This window comes from Hordeum vulgare, chromosome 5H (assembly GCF_904849725.1).
Source record: "Hordeum vulgare subsp. vulgare chromosome 5H, MorexV3_pseudomolecules_assembly, whole genome shotgun sequence".
NCBI classification, from domain to species: Eukaryota; Viridiplantae; Streptophyta; class Magnoliopsida; order Poales; family Poaceae; genus Hordeum; species Hordeum vulgare.
The window spans coordinates 96,567,639-96,586,393 of NC_058522.1; the positions used below are offsets into that span (position 1 = coordinate 96,567,639).

The 18,755-nt window shown below is 46.5% G+C and overlaps 2 protein-coding genes across 2 annotated transcripts; one reads left to right on the top strand and one right to left on the bottom strand.

The window, feature by feature from the left end:
- The first annotated feature begins 553 nt into the window (after positions 1-553).
- LOC123399530 lies at positions 554-1,271 on the top strand. Its single transcript, XM_045093929.1, has one exon. The coding sequence runs from the start codon at positions 750-752 to the stop codon at positions 1,104-1,106; it is 357 nt and encodes a 118-aa protein (XP_044949864.1). The 5' UTR covers positions 554-749; the 3' UTR covers positions 1,107-1,271.
- A 31-nt stretch (positions 1,272-1,302) lies between these two features.
- On the bottom strand, positions 1,303-18,478 carry LOC123399529 (wall-associated receptor kinase 2-like). Its single transcript, XM_045093928.1, has 3 exons — positions 17,536-18,478; positions 2,728-2,892; positions 1,303-2,610 (listed from the first exon to the last, which is right to left on the bottom strand). The coding sequence occupies exons 1-3, from the start codon at positions 18,449-18,451 to the stop codon at positions 1,481-1,483; spliced, it is 2,211 nt and encodes a 736-aa protein (XP_044949863.1). The 5' UTR covers positions 18,452-18,478; the 3' UTR covers positions 1,303-1,480.
- Positions 18,479-18,755: the final 277 nt, after the last annotated feature.

Sequence of the window (18,755 nt, forward strand, 5' to 3'; positions counted from 1 at the left end):
AACACGACAATAGGCAGTCCAGGAGTAGGCTAATTTATGGTTCACTCTCTCCTTAACCAACACGCCTTCTTTGACCTTTCGTTTCAACTAGGCCTGTCGTTGCAAATCAACTCGTGGTTGAATGGTTAGAAGGACTATATTATCCTTGTTCACTAGAGTTTAAATCTCAGATTTAACATTGTTGTTTGTATTTTTTCTGGATTTATTTCAGGTCTTTTGTTGATGTGTGTTCAGTGGACGAGACGTGTTCGTCGACTACGAAGCGTCTACGATGACTTTATGAATGTTAAAATGTTGTGTCTACTCAGTATCTTAAAGATGTTCATTAAGATAGGATATACATATATGTTAAGAATAAGTATATGTTTGTCTATATATATATGAACGATTTGAATTGTACTTTCTCCGTAAACTAATATAAGAGTATTAGTTTACAGAGCGAGTACTCTGTAAAAAAAAACACTAGGCCCGTCACCCGCTCTTCCCTCCTCCGCTCACCTACTCACACGGCCACGTATGCGTAACGTAACCTCTTCATTCAATCTGCCCCTACTCCGTCCCCCACGACGCGCGACGCAGCCACTTCACTTAACCTCTGCTCCGCGTACATAACCACCACCCCGCTCGCCGCACGGCCGGCTCGCAACTCACAACGCAAGTTGCACGGCGGCTCGAAGTCGATCGATCCTCTGCACGGAGGCCAAGAAAATCAAGATCGAGCCGAGCGATCTCGAACCCTCCCTCGACCGATGCATCCGCTCGTGGGGGCGCTGCTGGTGGGTGCCGGGGAGCGGTGGTGGTGGCCGTGCTGGGGCCCGGCGGCGCGCCACGCGGCGGCGTGGGCCGGCGCGCTGGCGCTGGCCGTGTCGGTGGCGTCGTTCGCGCCGGAGGCCGCGTTCGTGTGGGCGCTGGCCAGCGGCGGGTGCGCGGCTGGGTCGGTGCGCGTGCCGCTCGACGGCGGCGGGGACCACGTCTGCGTGCCGGCGAGGATGGCAGAGCGGACCTGCGCCGACATCATTGTGCCGCCGGTGTTCGCGGCGCTCTCCGTCGGCGCCTCCGCGTGCTTCGTCCGGGCGATCGCCGTCGGCCGCCGCCACGGCTACTAGTCGTCAATGGAGTAGAGTCCCGTGTCCTTTCCCTCTGCCGCTTCTGAACACGTATTATGTCCCGGCTTCTTCGTTTTCTCCCAGTCATAGATGATGTTCATTGTTTTTGTACATTGATACTCGGTGGTTAATCTGAAATATACTCACAAGAAACATGTTCAGACAGACTAGTTGTCCAGTACATGTTCATCATACAGACGAAAGTGTATGTCGTTATCACTGTGCTGTGCATTTGTCAAACCTGTTTTACCATCCTAATACTAGTAAGTAAGCTACCACGTAATGTACATCACAGCACATGTTTGGTGATCTAATCAAGAATCTCCAACCCCATCACCTTCCTATTCCAACCAGCGATTAAGGAGTAGGTCTGATCACTCTGACCTGTCACACACATCCACAACATAGTAGTGTGACAGAGCTTCTTCACCTTCACCTAACAAGCATGGATTCTGTGACGACGCCTTCCTGATCCCGTCAAGCTCCTCGGCGACCTCTCGCATGGAGGGCCTCTTCTCGCCGGACATCTCCAGGCACAGCTTCGCGAGCTTGGCCACCTGCTCCAGCGTCTCCACCCTCACCTCGCTCTTGATCCGCGCGTCCAGCAGGCCGTCCAGCCTGCCATCCCTCGCCGCCGTCAGGAAGCTCGCCACGACGCTCTTCTCGTCGTCGGGGGCGGCGAGGTTCAGTGCCTTCCGCGACGTGAGCAGCTCCAGGAGCACGACGCCGAAGCTGTACACGTCGCTCTTCTCCGTCAGCCGGCACGTCTGCATGTACTCCGGGTCCAGGTACCCGCATGTCCCCTGCACGAACGTCACTAGGTGCGCCTCATCCGTCGGCGCCGGCGCCAGAGCCGACGCCCCGAAGTCGGACACCTTGGCGCAGTAGTTCTCGTCGAGGAGGATGTTGGGGGACTTGACGTCGCCGTGGATGATCGGCGGCGACGCCATGGAGTGCAGGTACGCCAGCGCCTCGGCCGTCTCGTGCGCGATCCTCAGGCGCACCGCGAACGGCACGACGGCGGCGCCGCCGTGGATGAGCTGGTAGAGGGTGCCGTTGGGGATAAATTGGTAGACGAGCATGGGCACCTCCACCTCGAGGCAACACCCATAGAGTTTCACGATGTTCTTGTGGTTGATCTGGGAGAGGATGAGCGTCTCCATGCCGAACTCCCGCTGCTGCCGCTCGTCTTCGCCGGCGATCCTGCACCGCTTGATCGCCACCGCCGTGCCGTCCTGGAGCGTGCCACGGTACACGGTGCCGTTGCCGCCCTTGCCCAGCACGTGCCGCTCGTCGAAGTTGCCAGTGGCCTCCTGCAGCTCCTGCCTGGTGAAGAGGGTGAAGGAGATCCCCTGCTTGTTGGACTTCTTCATCTCCTCGAACAGCCGCTGGCCGCCGTGCTGCCGGAAGTGCCGCGTCTTGACGACGGCTACCCGCCGCTTCTCTTGGATGGCGTAGGTGCAGGTTATGCCCAGTGCCAGCATAACTACGCCGATGCTAAAACCTGTACGGATGAAGAAGAAAAGCCAAATCATTGCATGTTTTTTATTGTCTAAGTATAATAACCGAAGTAGAAATCATACTACAGAATGAAATGAAATTGAGATGGAGATTCCAATACCTATTGCGACTTGCAATTTAGATATAGATTTATCCGCTTCGCATGTTCCATCAGAATAGCCTCGCTTTTGTGCAGGGCATGGGCATTTGTAACCTCCGATCGTGTTGATACAGGAACCACGAATGGCACATGGGTACGACGCCTTCTCCTCACACTCGTTAATATCTGCAAAGGCAAGGACCAAGAATGGATTTGATGAGATATGAATCAAATTAAAGATCCGTGTAGAGTATAAACCTAAAGTTCGTAGTAACCTTCAAAAACAAAACCTAACGTTCGTAGTATTTTTCATTCGTTAACAACAACAAAATGAAACAAATGTTTTTTTGGGTGAAAAATAGTGAAACTGATATTGACAACAAGATAGAAAGGGATGTGGAAATCAAGAGCCGATAAAAAATGTTTAATGTGTATTCAAAATATATTTTCCATGTATACAAAAAAATTCAAAATAAATATTAAAAAAATGTACATCATGTATACGAAATATGCTCATCGTAATATGCATAACGTGTATTAAAAATGTAGACATCTTTTAAAAAACCTGATGAGGAAATGCAGAAGAAACAGAATTTTTTTTTCAAGAAAACCAGTGAAGAAATTAAGAAATATAAATAGAAAAATCAAAACAGTAGCTCGGTGGTTTTTCCCCTAGTGCTGAAGGCCTAGGGTTTCCCTGTCCTCCTGGCCTCGCCGTCGGGGTTTTTCCCGTAGATCCGATCGCTCTTCCAGATGATCGGTTTTGTTCCCGTGCTTCTCACGCTGCCCTAGGGGGTGGCTCTCTTCTCTCTCCCGGACTCGTTGTCGTTTGGTAGAGTTGCTAGGGTTAGCGGAGGGGTTTTTTGTTGTGTGACTGCGGCAATGGCGGCTGAAACGAGTGGATCACGTGCAAATCGTGTGGAAGATCCGAGTGTGTTGCTAGAACGCGCGCATCTGCAGGAGGATGAGCGGGATAACCTTGTCTGGGAGGATGAGGGGGAAGATCCAGATGAAAAACCGAAGTGGCTTGCGCTGGCTAGGGTTCTGACCAACAAGTCTTTGGGCCAAGGGGCCTTGATTGCTTATATGAAAGCGGCATGGAATCCAACAAGGGATGTGGTATGGAGAAGGATAAACTCCAACCTGTTCTCGGTGCAGTTCAATTGTCTGGCAGATTGGAATAAGGCGTTGCACCAGGGCCCCTGGGATTTCAAGGGGATGGCTTTGATCATGGCGGAATATGATGGTTTCAAGAACCTGGAATATGTCAAATTGGACACGATTGAAACTTGGTGTCAGATCCATAGGCTGCGTGATATGGTCCTGAAGAGGGAACAATTTGTGAGAAACATGGTGTAACGCATAGGAGAGGTCATGGAGGTACATATCATCCTCCCTAATGGCTTCATTGGTGAATTCACGAGAGTCGGGGTAAAACTTGATATGTCCAAGAAACTGACGAGGTTTGTGGGATTTACAAAAGCGGGTGTGACTGAGTACTATCAAGTTAAGTTTGAAAAGCTTATTGTTTTCTATTTTATGTGTGTCCTGCTTGGACATTGGCATGAGGAGTGTGGCTCGGGAGAGCATGGTAGGAAGGATATGGAGTGGGGCTCCTTTTTTTTGGCATCCGTGAGAGGTGCGGGTGGAAGCAGGAACTCGGTTAGAGGCACTGGTCGTAGTTCGGGTCGTGGCTCGCGCGCTGGTGATGAGGATGTTGAGGTTGTTACTCGTGAAAGGAGGGGAGGTCCTGTAGAAGGGACTTTCAAGCTCGGGACCCCCAGATTAATATGACTGATGCGGAGCACTTGCATACTAGCTGGCGCTTATGCAACTAATGCACTGTTTGATCCAGGGGCAGGGGTGCACTCTGGCATGGATAGTCCCCCACAGGAGATGCGGGATGACGCATTGACTGTTCGTAAGAGAGGGCCAGATGATTCCCATACGGTCCCAAAACCAGTTGTAGAGGAGGATGTGCAAGTAGCTAAAGGTGTCATTGTTCCCGCGGGGATTACAACGAATAGGGTAGACCAGTTTGAGGGGTCGGATCCACCCAGCAGCTCAAAGATTGGTACTCCTCAGAAGAATGTGAATCGTAAGAAGTTTAAGACAGATGATGGTGTGGCAATTGACAGTACATCAACTAGTAGATCGGCGGCCTCCTCGGTGGAGGACCGCCGGGAGCAATGAATCTACTAAGTTGGAACTGCCGGGGGGGATTCCCGGACAGTTCGTGATCTTGCGACTTTGGTCAAGTCGCATTCCCGCACTCTAGTCTTCGTGTGTGAGACTAGACAGTCAGCTAGCAAGATGAAGAGATAACGTTCAAGATTGGGTCTGAAGGGCTTTGAGGATGTTGATGCTAATGGAAATAGTGGAGGCTTGGCACTGTATTGGCATGAGAATCTGAATGTGGAGGTAAAATTCTCAAATGCCCGCTGTATTGATGCACATGTACTTTCCAGGCCGGACGAACAACCATGGAGATTTACTTGTGCGTATGGTGAACCGAGGGTGGAGGACCGTCATCTTATGTGGTCTCTCATACACAAGCTTTGTGCAAACTCAGAATTACCATGGCTGGTGGTGGGCGATTTCGATGAATGCATGTGAGATTTCGAGCATGTCTCCTTAACAGGGAGAGCACCATTACAGATGCAGTCATTTCGAGATGTCCTGGAGGTGTGCGACTTGGCTGATCTTGGGTTCAATGGAGTTCCCTATACATTCGATAATTAAAGAAACGGGAATGCAAACGTAAAAGTTCGTCTGGACATGGTAGTTGCAAATCCGGCTTGGAGGAACACCTTTTTCAACGCAATGGTACGCCATCTTACTCCCCCTGCTCGGATCATGTGCATGTTCATGTGTGTTGTGATGATATTGATGATAGGCCAGCAAAGCCAAAGCGTAGGCAGTATGAGATCATGTGGGAAAGAGATCTAGCTCTCCAGGAGCTGATTGCTAAGGCATGGCTGGAGGCGGGAACAAAGACATCCCTGGTTGACGTGCATGCGGCTCTAAGGGGTACTATGCAAAAGTTGTGCAAATGGAGTAAGGCAAAATTTGGCAGTGTTGCTTGGGAAATTGAAAAATCACGGACACAATTGGAGGAACTAATGTTGATGAATGCTGAGAGATGTGAGATTCGGAAGGTAATAGGTAAAATGAACGAGCTCCTATATAGAGAAGAGTTAATGTGGTTGCAACGTTCCCGTATCACTTGGCTCAAGGAAGGGGATCGAAATACGAATTTTTTTCAGTCAAAGGCTATGTGGAGGGCTAGGAAGAACGGCATCAAAAAACTCGAAGACACGAGTGGTCGGGTTTTCACGGGTGATGAAGCGATGGGGCGAGTAGCCGTGGACTATTTTAAAAACATCTTCTCTGCAGTTCCTTCGGTGGATCCAAGCCCCATTGTTAACCTAGTAGAAGCTATTATAGATGATAACATAAATGCATTATTGTGCACTGATTTTACCGAGAAGGAGATTTGTGATGCTTTGTTTCAGATCGGGCCTCTTAAAGCATCGGGCCCGGACGGTTTTTCTGTGCGGTTCTTTCAGAGGAATTGGAGCGTTATCAAGGAGGGTATTGTGGCGGCGGTCCAGGAGTTCTCTCAGACGGGGGTAATGCCGGTAGGGGTCAACAATACTAATATAGTGCCGATCCCGAAAATTCACAACCTGTTAAGATTACAGATTTTGGTCCAATTAGCCTCTCTAATGTTATTTATAAGGTGGTTTCTAAGTGCCTTGTTAACCGCTTGAGGCCAGTGTTGGATGGGATTATTTCTCCAACGCAAAGTGCTTTCATTCCTGGGCGAATGATCACTGACAACTCTTTGATTGCTTTTGAGTGTATTCACCATATCAAGCACGAAAAGGACCCCACAAGGAGTTTCTGTGCCTACAAGCTAGATCTATCCAAAGCTTATGATAGAGTTGATTGGAATTACCTTAAGAAAATGATGCAAAAGCTTGGCTTCGCTCATCGGTGGGTTGACTGGATTATGTCGTGTGTAACCTCGGTGAGATACTCAGTAAAGTTCAATGGAGCCATCTCGGATTCATTTGCACCATCATGTGGGCTACGGCAAGGTGATCCATTATCCCCATACTTATTCCTATTTGTGGCTGATGGTCTCTCTATTATGTTCAACAAGGGTACAAACTCAACTGATTTGTCCCCATTGAAGATAACTCGACAAGCTCCTGGAATATCACATCTCCTATTCGCAGATGACACTCTTTTATTCTTTAAGGCCACTAGGCAGCAGGCGAATACTGTCAAGCAAATTTTCAAGACTTATGAGCAAGCCACTGGTCAATTGTTGAATCCGGCAAAGTCTTCTATTCTTTTTGGAGAATCTTGTCTGGACGCTACTGTAGCTGAAATCAAGGGCGTCTTGGAGGTGATCAGTTCTGGATTTGAGGAGAAGTACTTGGGCTTACCCACTCCGGATGGCCGGCTTACTAAGGGCAAGCTTCAAAATCTGCAAGAAAAGGTTAGTAAGAGATTGTTTGCTTTTGATGGGCACCCAACACAGGCTGGGAAGGAAACTTTGATAAAGTCTCTAGCCCAAGCGATCCCTAACTTCATTATGAGTGTGTTCAAGATCCCGCTGGGAGTGTGTGATGATTTCAACCGCATGATCCAGAATTATTTTTGGGGATCGGAGAAAGGGAAGCGGAAAACTCATTGGTTTGCTTGGGAGAAACTTTTGCGAGCAAAAGCACAAGGAGGGCTTGGGTTTAGGGATTTTAGAATTTTCAACCAAGCGTTGCTTGCAAGGCAAGCTTGGCGTATGCTAATTCATCCTGACAGTCTTTGTGCAATGTTACTTAAGGCTAAATATTATCCAAATGGACGGTTGAAGGACACAGTATTTTCAGGTAACCCCTCCCAGTCTTGGCTAGGGGTCTGTCATTGTCTTGAACATTTGAAGAAAGGGCTTGTGTGGTGGATAGCAAACGGGCAAATTGTGAGAATATGACGAGATCAGTGGCTCATGCGAGGAAACACTAATTCTTTGCTTTCGAGTAGAGGTCGATGCCGTTTCAAATGGGTGTCCGAACTGCTAGATCACAATGGTAATTGGGATATGCAGAAGCTACAACAGTTCTTTTTTGCGGGTTGACGTGGCATAGATTTGCAAGATAAGACTTTCGCCCCGGTTAGGGGAAGTCTTTTTGGCATGGGCGCCTGAACAAAGTGGAAACTTCTCCGTTAAAAGTGCTTACTGGCTTGCTGCAAGAGAAATGCTTGGAACATCTATCCCTTCATCGAGTTCTGCCCAAGATAGTAGGAGGGATGTGTGGAAGCTTATTTGGTCTTGCCCGGCTCCGCCAAAGGTTGTGTCGTTTGCGTGGTGAGTAGCGACGAACTCCCTGGCGACGTGGAAGAACAAGAAGCGGAGAACTTTAGAGGAACGAGACACTTGCCCTATCCGTGGTAGTGAAGTGGAGGACTCGTTTCATGTCGTGTGTGCATGTGTTAAGGCGCAGCAGTTGTGGAAAGCGATGGCGCGGGTCTGGGATCTACCTAGACTTACTGACATAAAACGGCATGACGACTGGTTTATCCATGTGGTATGTGAAGCCGATGAACGACAGTGTGTCCAGTTATTTATGCTCCTATGGAGGATTTGGCATGTGAGAAATGAAGTTGTGCATTCAAAGTCGGCTCCTCCAGTCGATGCATCAGTGCGGTTCCTTGCGAGCTATTATGATTCCTTGGCCAATTTGAGAGATGATCCAGACGCTGATTACGTCAAAGGTAAGATGGTTCCAGCCCATTGTTTTCCATTACTGAGAGATGTCGGTGCTATACCTATAGACGGTTGTAGCTCTTGGACTCCCCCAAGCCATGGAAGATTGAAGTTAAACACGGATGGATCCGTAGTGAACGGGAGTGCTCGAACTGGCATGGTCTTGTGGGACCATGATGGCAACTTTATCTTCAGCGCTTGCAGATTTGTTGGTGATTGCGATGACGTGCTTGAGTCTGAGATCCTAGCAATCCGGGAGGGTCTTAGTTTGGCGCTACAAAGGAGCTCTCTACCAATAGATGTGGAGTCTGATTGCCTTGAGGCTGTTGCAATGGTAAAGGACGCAGGGCGTAACTTATCAAGATATGCTTTTCTGATTGGAGAGATTAATCAAAGTATGGGGGAACATGTCTCTTCTATTACTCATATCCGTCGCTCACGTAATTGTGTTAGTCATGCTATATGGCTAGTTTTGGTAGAAGACAGGGCCGAATCATGGTTTGGCTTGGTTCGGCTCCAGATAAAGTCTTATGTATTACCTCACAAGATTGTAATCACTAATGATTGAGTAATATAAGAGTTATTCGCAAAAAAAAGAAAAAGAAAAATCAAAACAATACACAGAAGAAAAGGCAACTTGAACCACAGGCTCTATAGTACTTGGACGGCCCACTTCCTTGCATGGTGAGGCGATACCGACTTACGTCTCGTAACGGGTGAAATAACCCTAGCATCGATACCGACTTACGTCACGTAACGGGTGAAATAGCCCTAGCATCTCATCGGGACGCCCTATCCTGCGACCTACTCCCAGCAGCCTACCAACACCTATGACGAAATCAATAATTAATTTTTTTTAAAGATCACTTTTATCTTTTCAGGTTACGAAAAATGACGTATTGTATGTGCGTTATTTGTGTAACCTGGGAGTTTTACTTTTTCTTCATAGATCTGCATTTTTGAAATATTTTATCTTTTAAACCATATGTTCAAATTTTAAATGTTTTCAATGTTAGATTCCTCGTATCAAGATCTTCAGAACTAGGCCCATGTTGATAGCTTTTGACGAACTTTTCTTTACGGAAAAGCCTGTACAAAAAAATCATGCCTCTCGTGGAAAGAAAAAACTCTTTTTTTTTAATTTTCGAGAGGTATGGTCGTGCCTCTCGTGAAAGCAAATATGTGTCTCTCGCGAAAACACAACCGTACCTCTCGCAAAATAAAAAACTTGTTTTTTTTCGTTTCCGAGAAGCACGACGGTGCCTCTCGCGAAAGCAAATTTGTACCTCTCATATAAGCAAAACGTCTCTCACGATAAAAAAAAATATAAAACATGTTTTTTCGTTTTCAAGAAGCGCGACCGTGCCTCTGGCAAAAGAAAATTCATGCCTCTCATGAAAAAAATAATATATAAAACACTTCTATTTTCCCATTTTCGAGTGGCCCGGCTGTGCCTCTCGCAAAACAAATCCATGCCTCTCGCGGAAGCAAAACCATGCCTCTCAAGAAAGAGAAAAACATGTTTTTTTTGTTTATAAGAGGCACGCCGTGTGTTTTGTAGAAACAAATCCTTGCCTCCCGTGTAAGAAAAATTGTGCTTTTAAAAAAAAGTATTCTTTTCGTGCAATTTTTTTCTTCCAAAAGTTAAAAAAAGGAACAATAAAAAACCCGGAAAAATCCCAGCCTAAAATGCTAAAAACGCGTGCGAAAAAGTAAAAATAATAATTCAAAGAGACAATCAGAGTACAATATGTGACGGCGGCTGAGAACGCGTTAAATAACAATGTGTGAGAATGATCGTTGGGAGGCTCGCGAAGGAGCGCTCGCCAGCTCGCCAACTAGTTGATCTTCCTATTTGATGCCTTGAGCGTTGTTTATAATGCAAATTGTAAACTGGCAAACAACGCTCTGCAGCGTATGTAAATTGGCCTATTCATGTAAGTCTTTTTTGTTCATCGGTTACTTTTGGAGAACCTTCACATGATTTATTCTGATATTCTTTTTAGCAATTTTCCTTCTGATTTATCCCTAGCACATATTTTGTCAGGTTTTTTTATTTTTCATTTTCATTGTCATTTTTTATTTCCTGCTTTTAGTTTGCATATTTATATTTTATTTATTTCTTCATCTTTGTTTTTTACAAATTCATGACATTTTTACAAACTCCCAAACTTTTGCCAAATTTGATAATTTTTTTGAGATTTTACTTAAATTCATGGATATCTGTTAAATTCATTTGGTTTTTCCAAATTTCATGTACTTTTTCGAATGACACTTTTTAAATCTTGTAAACCTTTTCTCTCGTAATTTGTGTTCCATACCAAGTTGTAATATTTTAGAAATTCATGGGATTTAAAAAATATGTAATTTTTAATTCATGTTTCCATAAAAAAAATGACATTTTGAGATTTGAAAAAATGTGTCTTTTTGCAAATGTCAACGATCAACTCTTTGTGGTCGCCTGCCAATGGTTGCAGATCCGTCAGTTAACTTATTTTAGAAAAGGACCCGAATAAGGCGATGGGTCGCTAGGGAGAACCCCCTCCCCCCTATCTGCCATGTTAATGTTTATTTATTTTAGAGAATGCCATGAAAAAAATAAGTACTCCATTCGTTCTAAAATTCTTATCTTAGATTTGTCTTGATATAAACGTATCTAGTCATGTTTTAATATTTCTAAACAAACATAAGACAAGAATTTTTGGGACGGAAGGAGTACTACGCAAAAGTTGCCACCATTTTAGTCACCATCTTACCTTATGTGCAAAAAGTGCCAAAATATGGTCATCTCCCCACACCCCCAAAGAAGTATGTGTACAAAAAGGGAAAAGTGCGACATTTCTAGCCCTCTCAATAGTATAAATGTCATCCTCTTTAATAAAATAAAAATGGCATGGTCATAATCATAGAAAATGTCAACCTATTATTACTAAAAATGGCATGCTCTTATTAATAAACTACCATCCTCACAATGATAAAAAATGCCAACATGTTACTACTGGAAATGCCATTCTCTAATTAATAAAGTGTCACCCTCAGTTCCTCACAATGATCAAAATGGCATCCTATTAGTACTAAAAACACCATTCTCTTATCAATCACTAAAAACAAAAATACCATCCTTTCAATATTAAAAATGGCACCCTGCTAATAAAAAACGGCATCCTCCCAACAATAAACTTGCCATCATTTTACTAAACAAAATTCCAACCTCTTATTATTAACACTACCGCGTCATTAAAAAATGTCATCTTAAATGATTATAATGTCATTCTTAATAATAAAAATACCATCTACAAAGACAAGCTGGACTTGTGAACCAAAAAAAGCAAGCAAGTTATACTCCCTCCGTTCCTAAATATAGGTCTTTTAGAGATTTAATTAGGAGACTACATACAGAATAAAATGAATTAACCTACACACTAAAGTATGTCTATATACATTCATATGTAGTATCCTAGTGAAACCTCTGCAAAGACTTATACTCCCTCCGTTCCTAAATATAAGATCTTTTAGAGATTGTACTATAAACTACATACGGATGTACATAGACATATTTTAGAGTATAAATTCACTCATTTTGCTCCGTATGTAGTCTTTTAATGAAATACCTAAAAGGTCTTATATTTTAAAACGGAGGGAATATTTAGGAACGGAGGGAGTAATTGTCATGAGAAAACTTATGAAACTGTTATATTATACGTATCTAGTTACCATCAGGGTGGAAAAAAAAAGACAAAACAGATGGCGTGAGATTCAATCACAGGCCTCGCAGGTACAAACTCATGCCGCTAGCCAGTGAGTCGCGCGGGCTGCTTTGAAAGTGAAAATATTCTACTCCGTATGAGTTTTATCTTATAGCGAATGGGGTTCAAACGTTGACCTGGTACCCAACTGCGCGCCAAGATTGGTGCAGCGCATCGGACGACAGACACATAGTTCACTGGAATCCAGCCCAGGGAACATCAGCAAAAAAACATTTGTGTAAAACAAAAAGAACTGGGCTGGCCCATATGCTATTGCACCAGGGGCGCCCGTTATCTTAGCTAGCGCCAAAGGCCGAAATCGGAGTACACCTTTCAACCAGGGGAGGGCGCGTCGGCCGATACTTTGGGCCGGCCGCGTGCAGGCCGTACCCGTACGATCCACCAACCCCCGCGCGTCCGCACCGTTGGATTTTTATATAATATTTTTTTCCTATGCATCAACATTTCGATGCGATGCAGCAATTTTTTCAACGGTTGCAACAAAAAATAAAATTTGTAGCAAAAAAGTATCTACGTGATTGTAGGAAAATACGAAGCTGATGGTACGTGATAACAAAAGTGAAACGCCGGTTGTAATAAATACTTACGTGATGTGTATGCAACTCTTTTAGTGAACAGTTGCAGCAAAAAATGATGTCGGTTGTAGCAAAAATAAACACGGTTGTAGCAAAAGTAAAAACATCGATTGTAATGAAAAAATCGAAGAACTAGAGTTGCAACCAAACGTATATGCAGCTATTTTACTGAACAAATGTAGGAAAAAAAAATGCTCGCAGCAAATATGACGCTGGTTACAACAATTTAAACGAAAAAATGTTGCATGCCCAGTCAGCGGGCGCGTTCGGTCGCGTGTGGCCGGCTGAACGGTTCAGCCGGCGCACCGGCTAGAAACGATTCCCTTTCAACTACTACTTCCACCCCTAGATTGCGATAATTGGTGCACCACATGCGTGTCATTCGTCGCAATCTGGAAGTTTTTCTTTTTCGTAGATTCATATTTTTAAAATGTTTTATCTTCTAAACCGTGTATTCAAATCTTGAACTGTTTTCATCATTGGGTTTCTCACGTCGAGATCTTTAAAACTAGATCCCATGTTGATAGGTTTTGGCAAACTTTTTTTCACGAAAAAACCGGACGAAAAAATGGCGTTTTTTTCTTTCCAAGAGACACGACCGTACCTCTCGCGATATCAAAACCGTGTCTCTCGCTGAAAAAAGAGAGAGAGCCGAAAACGTGTTTTTCCCTTTTCGAGTGGCACGACCGTGCCTCTCACGAAAGCAAAACCATGCCTCTCGTGGAAAAAAAGAGCCAAAAATGTTTTTTTCCCTTTTCTACCTCTTGCAATAGCAAAACCGTGCCTCTCACGGAAGCAAAACCGTGTCTCTCACGGAAAAGAGAGAGAGAGAGAGAGCAGAAAACACGTTTTTTTCCTTTTCGAGAGGCACGGCCGTGCCAACCGTGTCTCTCGCGGAAAAAAGAGAGAGTAGAAAACACGATTTTCCCTTTTCGAAAGGCAAGGCCGTGCCTCTCGCGATAGCAAATCCGTGCCTCCCGCGAAAGCAAAACCGTGCCTCTCACAGAAAAAAGAGAGCAGAAAACGTGTTGTTTTTCCCCTTTCTGAGAGGCACGACCGTGCCTCTCGCAATAGCAAAACCGTGCCTTCCGCGAAAGAAAAACCGTGCCTCTCACGGAAAAGAGAGAGAGAGAGAGAGCAGAAAACACGTTTTTCCCTTTTCGAGAGGCACGGCCGTGCCTCTCGTGATAGCAAAACCGTGTCTCTCGCGGGAAAAAAGAGAGCAGAAAACACATTTTTCTCTTTTCGAGAGGCACGACCGTGCGAAAAAACACAGAAAAAACAACTCTAAACAGCCAAAAACACGTGTGAAAAATAATAATAAAAAATACGAAGGAAACGCTCAGAGAGCGACACATGACGGCGGCTGAGAACGCGCCAAATGACGGCGCGCAAGAGTGATCGCTGGAAGGTTTTCGGAGGAGTGCTCGCTAACTAGTTGTTTCCTCCGATAGCACCAACTAGGAGCTCTCCACGAGCCTACCAAACGTGCACCGTATGGATGGTCCCACTTACCTTTCAAACTGTTTTTTCGTTCGGTTCTGTTGGGATGGAGCAGGCTAGTGTAGGGGTTGGTTCTTTTGACGGCTTGAAAAATAAGCCGCCTTCTCTCTTTTTTCATAAGTTGCTTCCCTTATTCATTTGAGCTTTTGAACTAGTTATGAAAGAACTAATTTTAAAGTCTTAACAAATTTTAAAAATGGCTTATTTTTTTATTGGAAAGAGGCAGCTTATTTCTTAAAAACCAGCTACCATTTTAGGTGTGTTGGGTGGACATTTTGAGTATGTTTTCTCCTAAAAACCAGCTACCATAAAAATTTATAAAATGTTAAAAGTTTAAAATATTTACTTGAATCATTAAAAAAATTGAACTTACAAAAAAAAGGTATAGAACTTAAAAAATGTGCAACTTTTTTAAAAATATTACAAATTCAAAAGGGAAACGATCTTGATCAGCCGACGGATTCACCGCGAGTCGTCCACCGCCTGTGACGCATGACGTGTTTCTAGTATGGGCCCATGCATCACACTACTTTTCCCTTATGTGAACAGAGTCACTCATGGAGAAGGCACCTGCACTCATTGAAGTGTTGTAGCTTGCCAGGCCAGACGACCATTGGCCGCCGCAAGGCTGTTGGCTGTAGGGGAGCGTCCGAGCTTGACACAGCCCCGCTAAGCTCCTTTCCCTTTCATCCCGCTCCCTCTCCTCTACCCTCGCAGCCATTTATCGCTCTTCAGTTTCTGCAGCGCAGTCGTTGTTTCTACAAGGCAGCCGTTGTTTCTGGAGTTGCAGAAATTGTTTCTGCAATGCGGTTGCTGTTTCAAGAATTCTTTTTGCAACCCACCTGCTATTTCTGTAGCACGACTGCTGTGTCTACAACGCGGTCGTTGTTTCTGCAACGCGACTGTTGTTTCAAAATTAATAAGTGGGCGAGGAGACAAAAGGGCGTGCGAGGAGATCGATCGACGGTTGTTTTCGCGACTAGTTTGTTGTTTCAGAAATTAATGTGTTGGAGAAGCGACGGAGCCGCGTGCTAGGAATTAGATCGGACAGCTGCGTTGCGGAGATCCGACGGCTATCAAGCTGACGGATGTTTACTAAACGTTTGTCGGAGAACGTCCCCAATTCAAAATATGTTCATGAACCTAAAAAGTAGTTATAGAATTTTAGAAAATTTCCCCAATTTAAAAACAATCATGAATTTTAAATTATGCCCCATAAATGTTTTTCTTTTACAAATTTATCAAAACCATGCATTAATTTTTTTCTAAAATTCCATTTATTTATGAATTAAAAAACTGGTCTTTAATTACACAACTTTCCATGGGTTTGAAATAAAATTCAGGAATTAAAGAAAAGGAAATAACAAAAAATATGAACCAAAGTAAACCGACAAAACAAGAAGGGAAAGCACAGGATAAGAAAGACAGGACAAATAAACTTCTAGAACCTTCCAAGAACCACAGAGAAACACGAAAAGCCTGTACAACGTCGGTCTAATAACGTGCAGCATGGTGAGTGTTTGGTGTACGCCTAATCGTTAGGCACATGATTGGAAATACAGGCCTCACCTTGTATTCTAGCCCAAGCATGAGGCTCTCACCTCCGCGCAAGGTTATGAGGTACATTGGTGTTTATACGGTTTAGGTGAAACTCACGAAAAAGGGTTTCTTCTCGTTTTTTATTACAAAGCAATCAACCATATCAATGTAGGTGTTGAGACGAAAGCAACATAGTCACGTTAAAAAAAAAATGTCGACACCGGCAAATCGACAAAAACGAAGAAGCCTCATGACCGCTACGTCCATCGGTAACCTCCCACCAAGTCCAAGACTTTGAAGCACCTTTACCAATCAACACCTTTAAAAAGGACCGCGACGATGATGAAACTGTTGTCAAGGGTTTCCTACGGTACGCAATGAGGTCCGAGAAAAAGGTAGCCCCGACGCCCTCCAGAAAGGTTCGACGGAACCTACAGGCGCCACCGCATCGGTGTCGGTCAGGTCGACAGGGGTTTCCCCGATCCTAACCGCACCTCAGGCGCTTCGAAGCCTGCCACCAAACCGACCTCCACCCACACCAATACGGTCTTGAAGCCCCCACGTCGTCCCACCAGGACACCGTAAGGCTGCATAGCGACGAAAAGGAGCCAGGACTAGTGGTAATACGGTGCATGCGGGAGGGCTCAACCTCCACCGCCAACGACGGTAGTCGGTCGGACGCAATAATAGGAGCATACCAAGCCTGGCCAAGACCTCAAATCCCGTGAAGCTCCCGTCATCGCGCTGCAGCAGGCACGCCATCGACGTCACCGCCCCCGTCCAAGCTGCTCCTCGTCCTCACCATGGAGAGGACATCGAATCCGTGCTGAGAGTCTGCCCGCTAGGACCCAAATGGGCCCTGCAGGGCTCAGATTTGGGCCATGGGCGCGCTGCCGGCCACCCCACGCACCACTCTGCCCTGCCACCAAAAAGCAACGCAGTCACCTCGCCCGCCGTCGGTTCGCCGGACCATTGCCTAGCTGAGCATCACTGCCGCGAGCACCCACCACCCGACGACTCAGGGTCGCCAGACCGCGCCGCTCGTAAACCTCGTCGCAGGGCGCCACCTTGCGTTAGACCCGCAGCGACGGTGCGCCACATTGCAAGGAGAGGTTGTCACCGGCCGATGAGGAGGACAGATGACTAGGAGGGTGCATACGTGTGGATACGGCACATGCTCTGCAAGTCTGCAAAATTACAAGTGCTTACAAGGCTACGGTGATATCCACCGGCATTACAAGTCTGCAAAATTACAATTCGATGCAAACCGGAAGACTCTATTCTTCTTTCTTAAGAAATCGAGATTCTGAGGGGCCGAGTTAAAAAAAACCCGGTGCCCTGCAAGTGTTGCTTGTTAGAGTCTGATGCCAAAGCTCACCGCCTTGGCCCTTGGGGCATTCAAATTTTTTGTTTCTCTAGCTACTGTGGATGATTTTTTTTCTTCCTATGCTTCGTACGGAGATATTTGCTACTGTAAGACATAGGTAATGTGCCAAAAAACTGATATGATTCGATGCATTTCCAAAACATAATTTTCCTTTGAAAATTTAAAACTACTGTTAAAGACAATTGCCCAAAGGAAAAAGGTTGAGCCTGAACAGAAACGGGGAAACACGTAGATTCCGGCAAGACAATGGATGAAAAGATAAATCAAAACCGGTGAGAAACTAACCTTCGCAGCCCTGGATGATGTAAGGGTTTCCTTGGTACCCTTTGGAGCAGTTACAGAGGTAGCCCGGGCCGTTCTTGGCGTCGACGCACTCGCTGTTGGCACTGGCGCAGGCGTACGCGCCCGTCTTCTTCCGCAAAGCATCCCGGCACGTCTGGTTGCTCACCGCCCAGTCCAGCACCGCCGACACCTGAACGCCGGCCGCGTCCCTGAGCGCGCCGGTGGTGACGTAGGTCGCCCGGAACTCGAACGCCGCCGCCTCGACCAGCACGGCGTAGCTGCACGGGCTGAAGCCGGCGACAGCGGAATTGTTGTAGGCGTCGTCGAAGGCCACGTCGAAGGAGCTGATCCCCGGGGGCACCGGCGTCAGGCAGCATCCCGTGCCGTTGCACGGGCCGTCGGACAGCGACGCCGCGCTGGCGCACTCGGCGTGGCACCCGACCACATATCGGTTCTGGACGGCGCCGTCCTGCGACCCGATGTAGGCGAGCGCGCTGCACCCGACGACGGCGAGCTTGTTGTCCGCGTCGGAGACGCGGAGCGCCGTCGAGTTGAAGGACCACGTGTCCGGCGCGCCCATGACTCGCCTCGCGCCGTCGTAGCACCACGAGCTGACCGGGCTGCGGATGCGTATCTTGTTCCGGCCCGGGTCAATGCCGAGCACCTCGAAGCCGCCGGCGAAGGGCCGGGCGCCGCCACCGCCGCCGTCAGAAGCGGTGGTTTTGCGGCAGGTGACCTCGAAGGTCCCGTCCCCCGTATCCAGGAAGCAGCCGCGGCCGATGCCGAAGGGGTACGGGATGTCCACCCCGCCGCACTGCCGCTGGCACGCCGGCGCTGCAGCCAACGGCTGCCATGCTGGGATCGAGAGGAGCACCGTGGTGGTAACCAGTGGAAGCAGCATCTGCATTTTCATTTGCATGGGCTGGACACCATCGACCCACTCAACTCTGTCGGCTGTGGTTATTCCGCGCCTAAAATATATAGTCTGGGGGAATAATTCTTACGTGCCAGCCCCAGAGATCGGCGTTACAGCGGAGAAAAAAAAAGCCGCCTGCGTAAAGAAACTTCGATTCTCTCGCAAAATGTCCCGCACGTTTAAAGTCACCATGCACGGAATTCATTAATCCACCGTGCGCATCACACGGTAACTAGGTCACGTAAACACTAATCATGCTTTTGATTTACTATGGCTGGTTGTAACGAAGAGTGGTACTCCTCCGTAA

What these genes read in the sequence shown, in the direction of transcription:
- LOC123399530 (XM_045093929.1), top strand. Translation starts at nt 750, where the DNA reads ATGCATCCGCTCGTGGGGGCGCTGCTGGTGGGTGCCGGGGAGCGGTGG.
- LOC123399529 (XM_045093928.1), bottom strand. Translation starts at nt 18,451, where the DNA reads ATGCAAATGAAAATGCAGATGCTGCTTCCACTGGTTACCACCACGGTG. An exon ending in CATCATCCAGGGCTGCGAAG is followed by an intron (nt 2,893 to 17,535) that starts GTTAGTTTCTCA and finishes TTGCCTTTGCAG; the next exon opens with ATATTAACGAGTGTGAGGAG. An exon ending in TAAATTGCAAGTCGCAATAG is followed by an intron (nt 2,611 to 2,727) that starts GTATTGGAATCT and finishes TCATCCGTACAG; the next exon opens with GTTTTAGCATCGGCGTAGTT.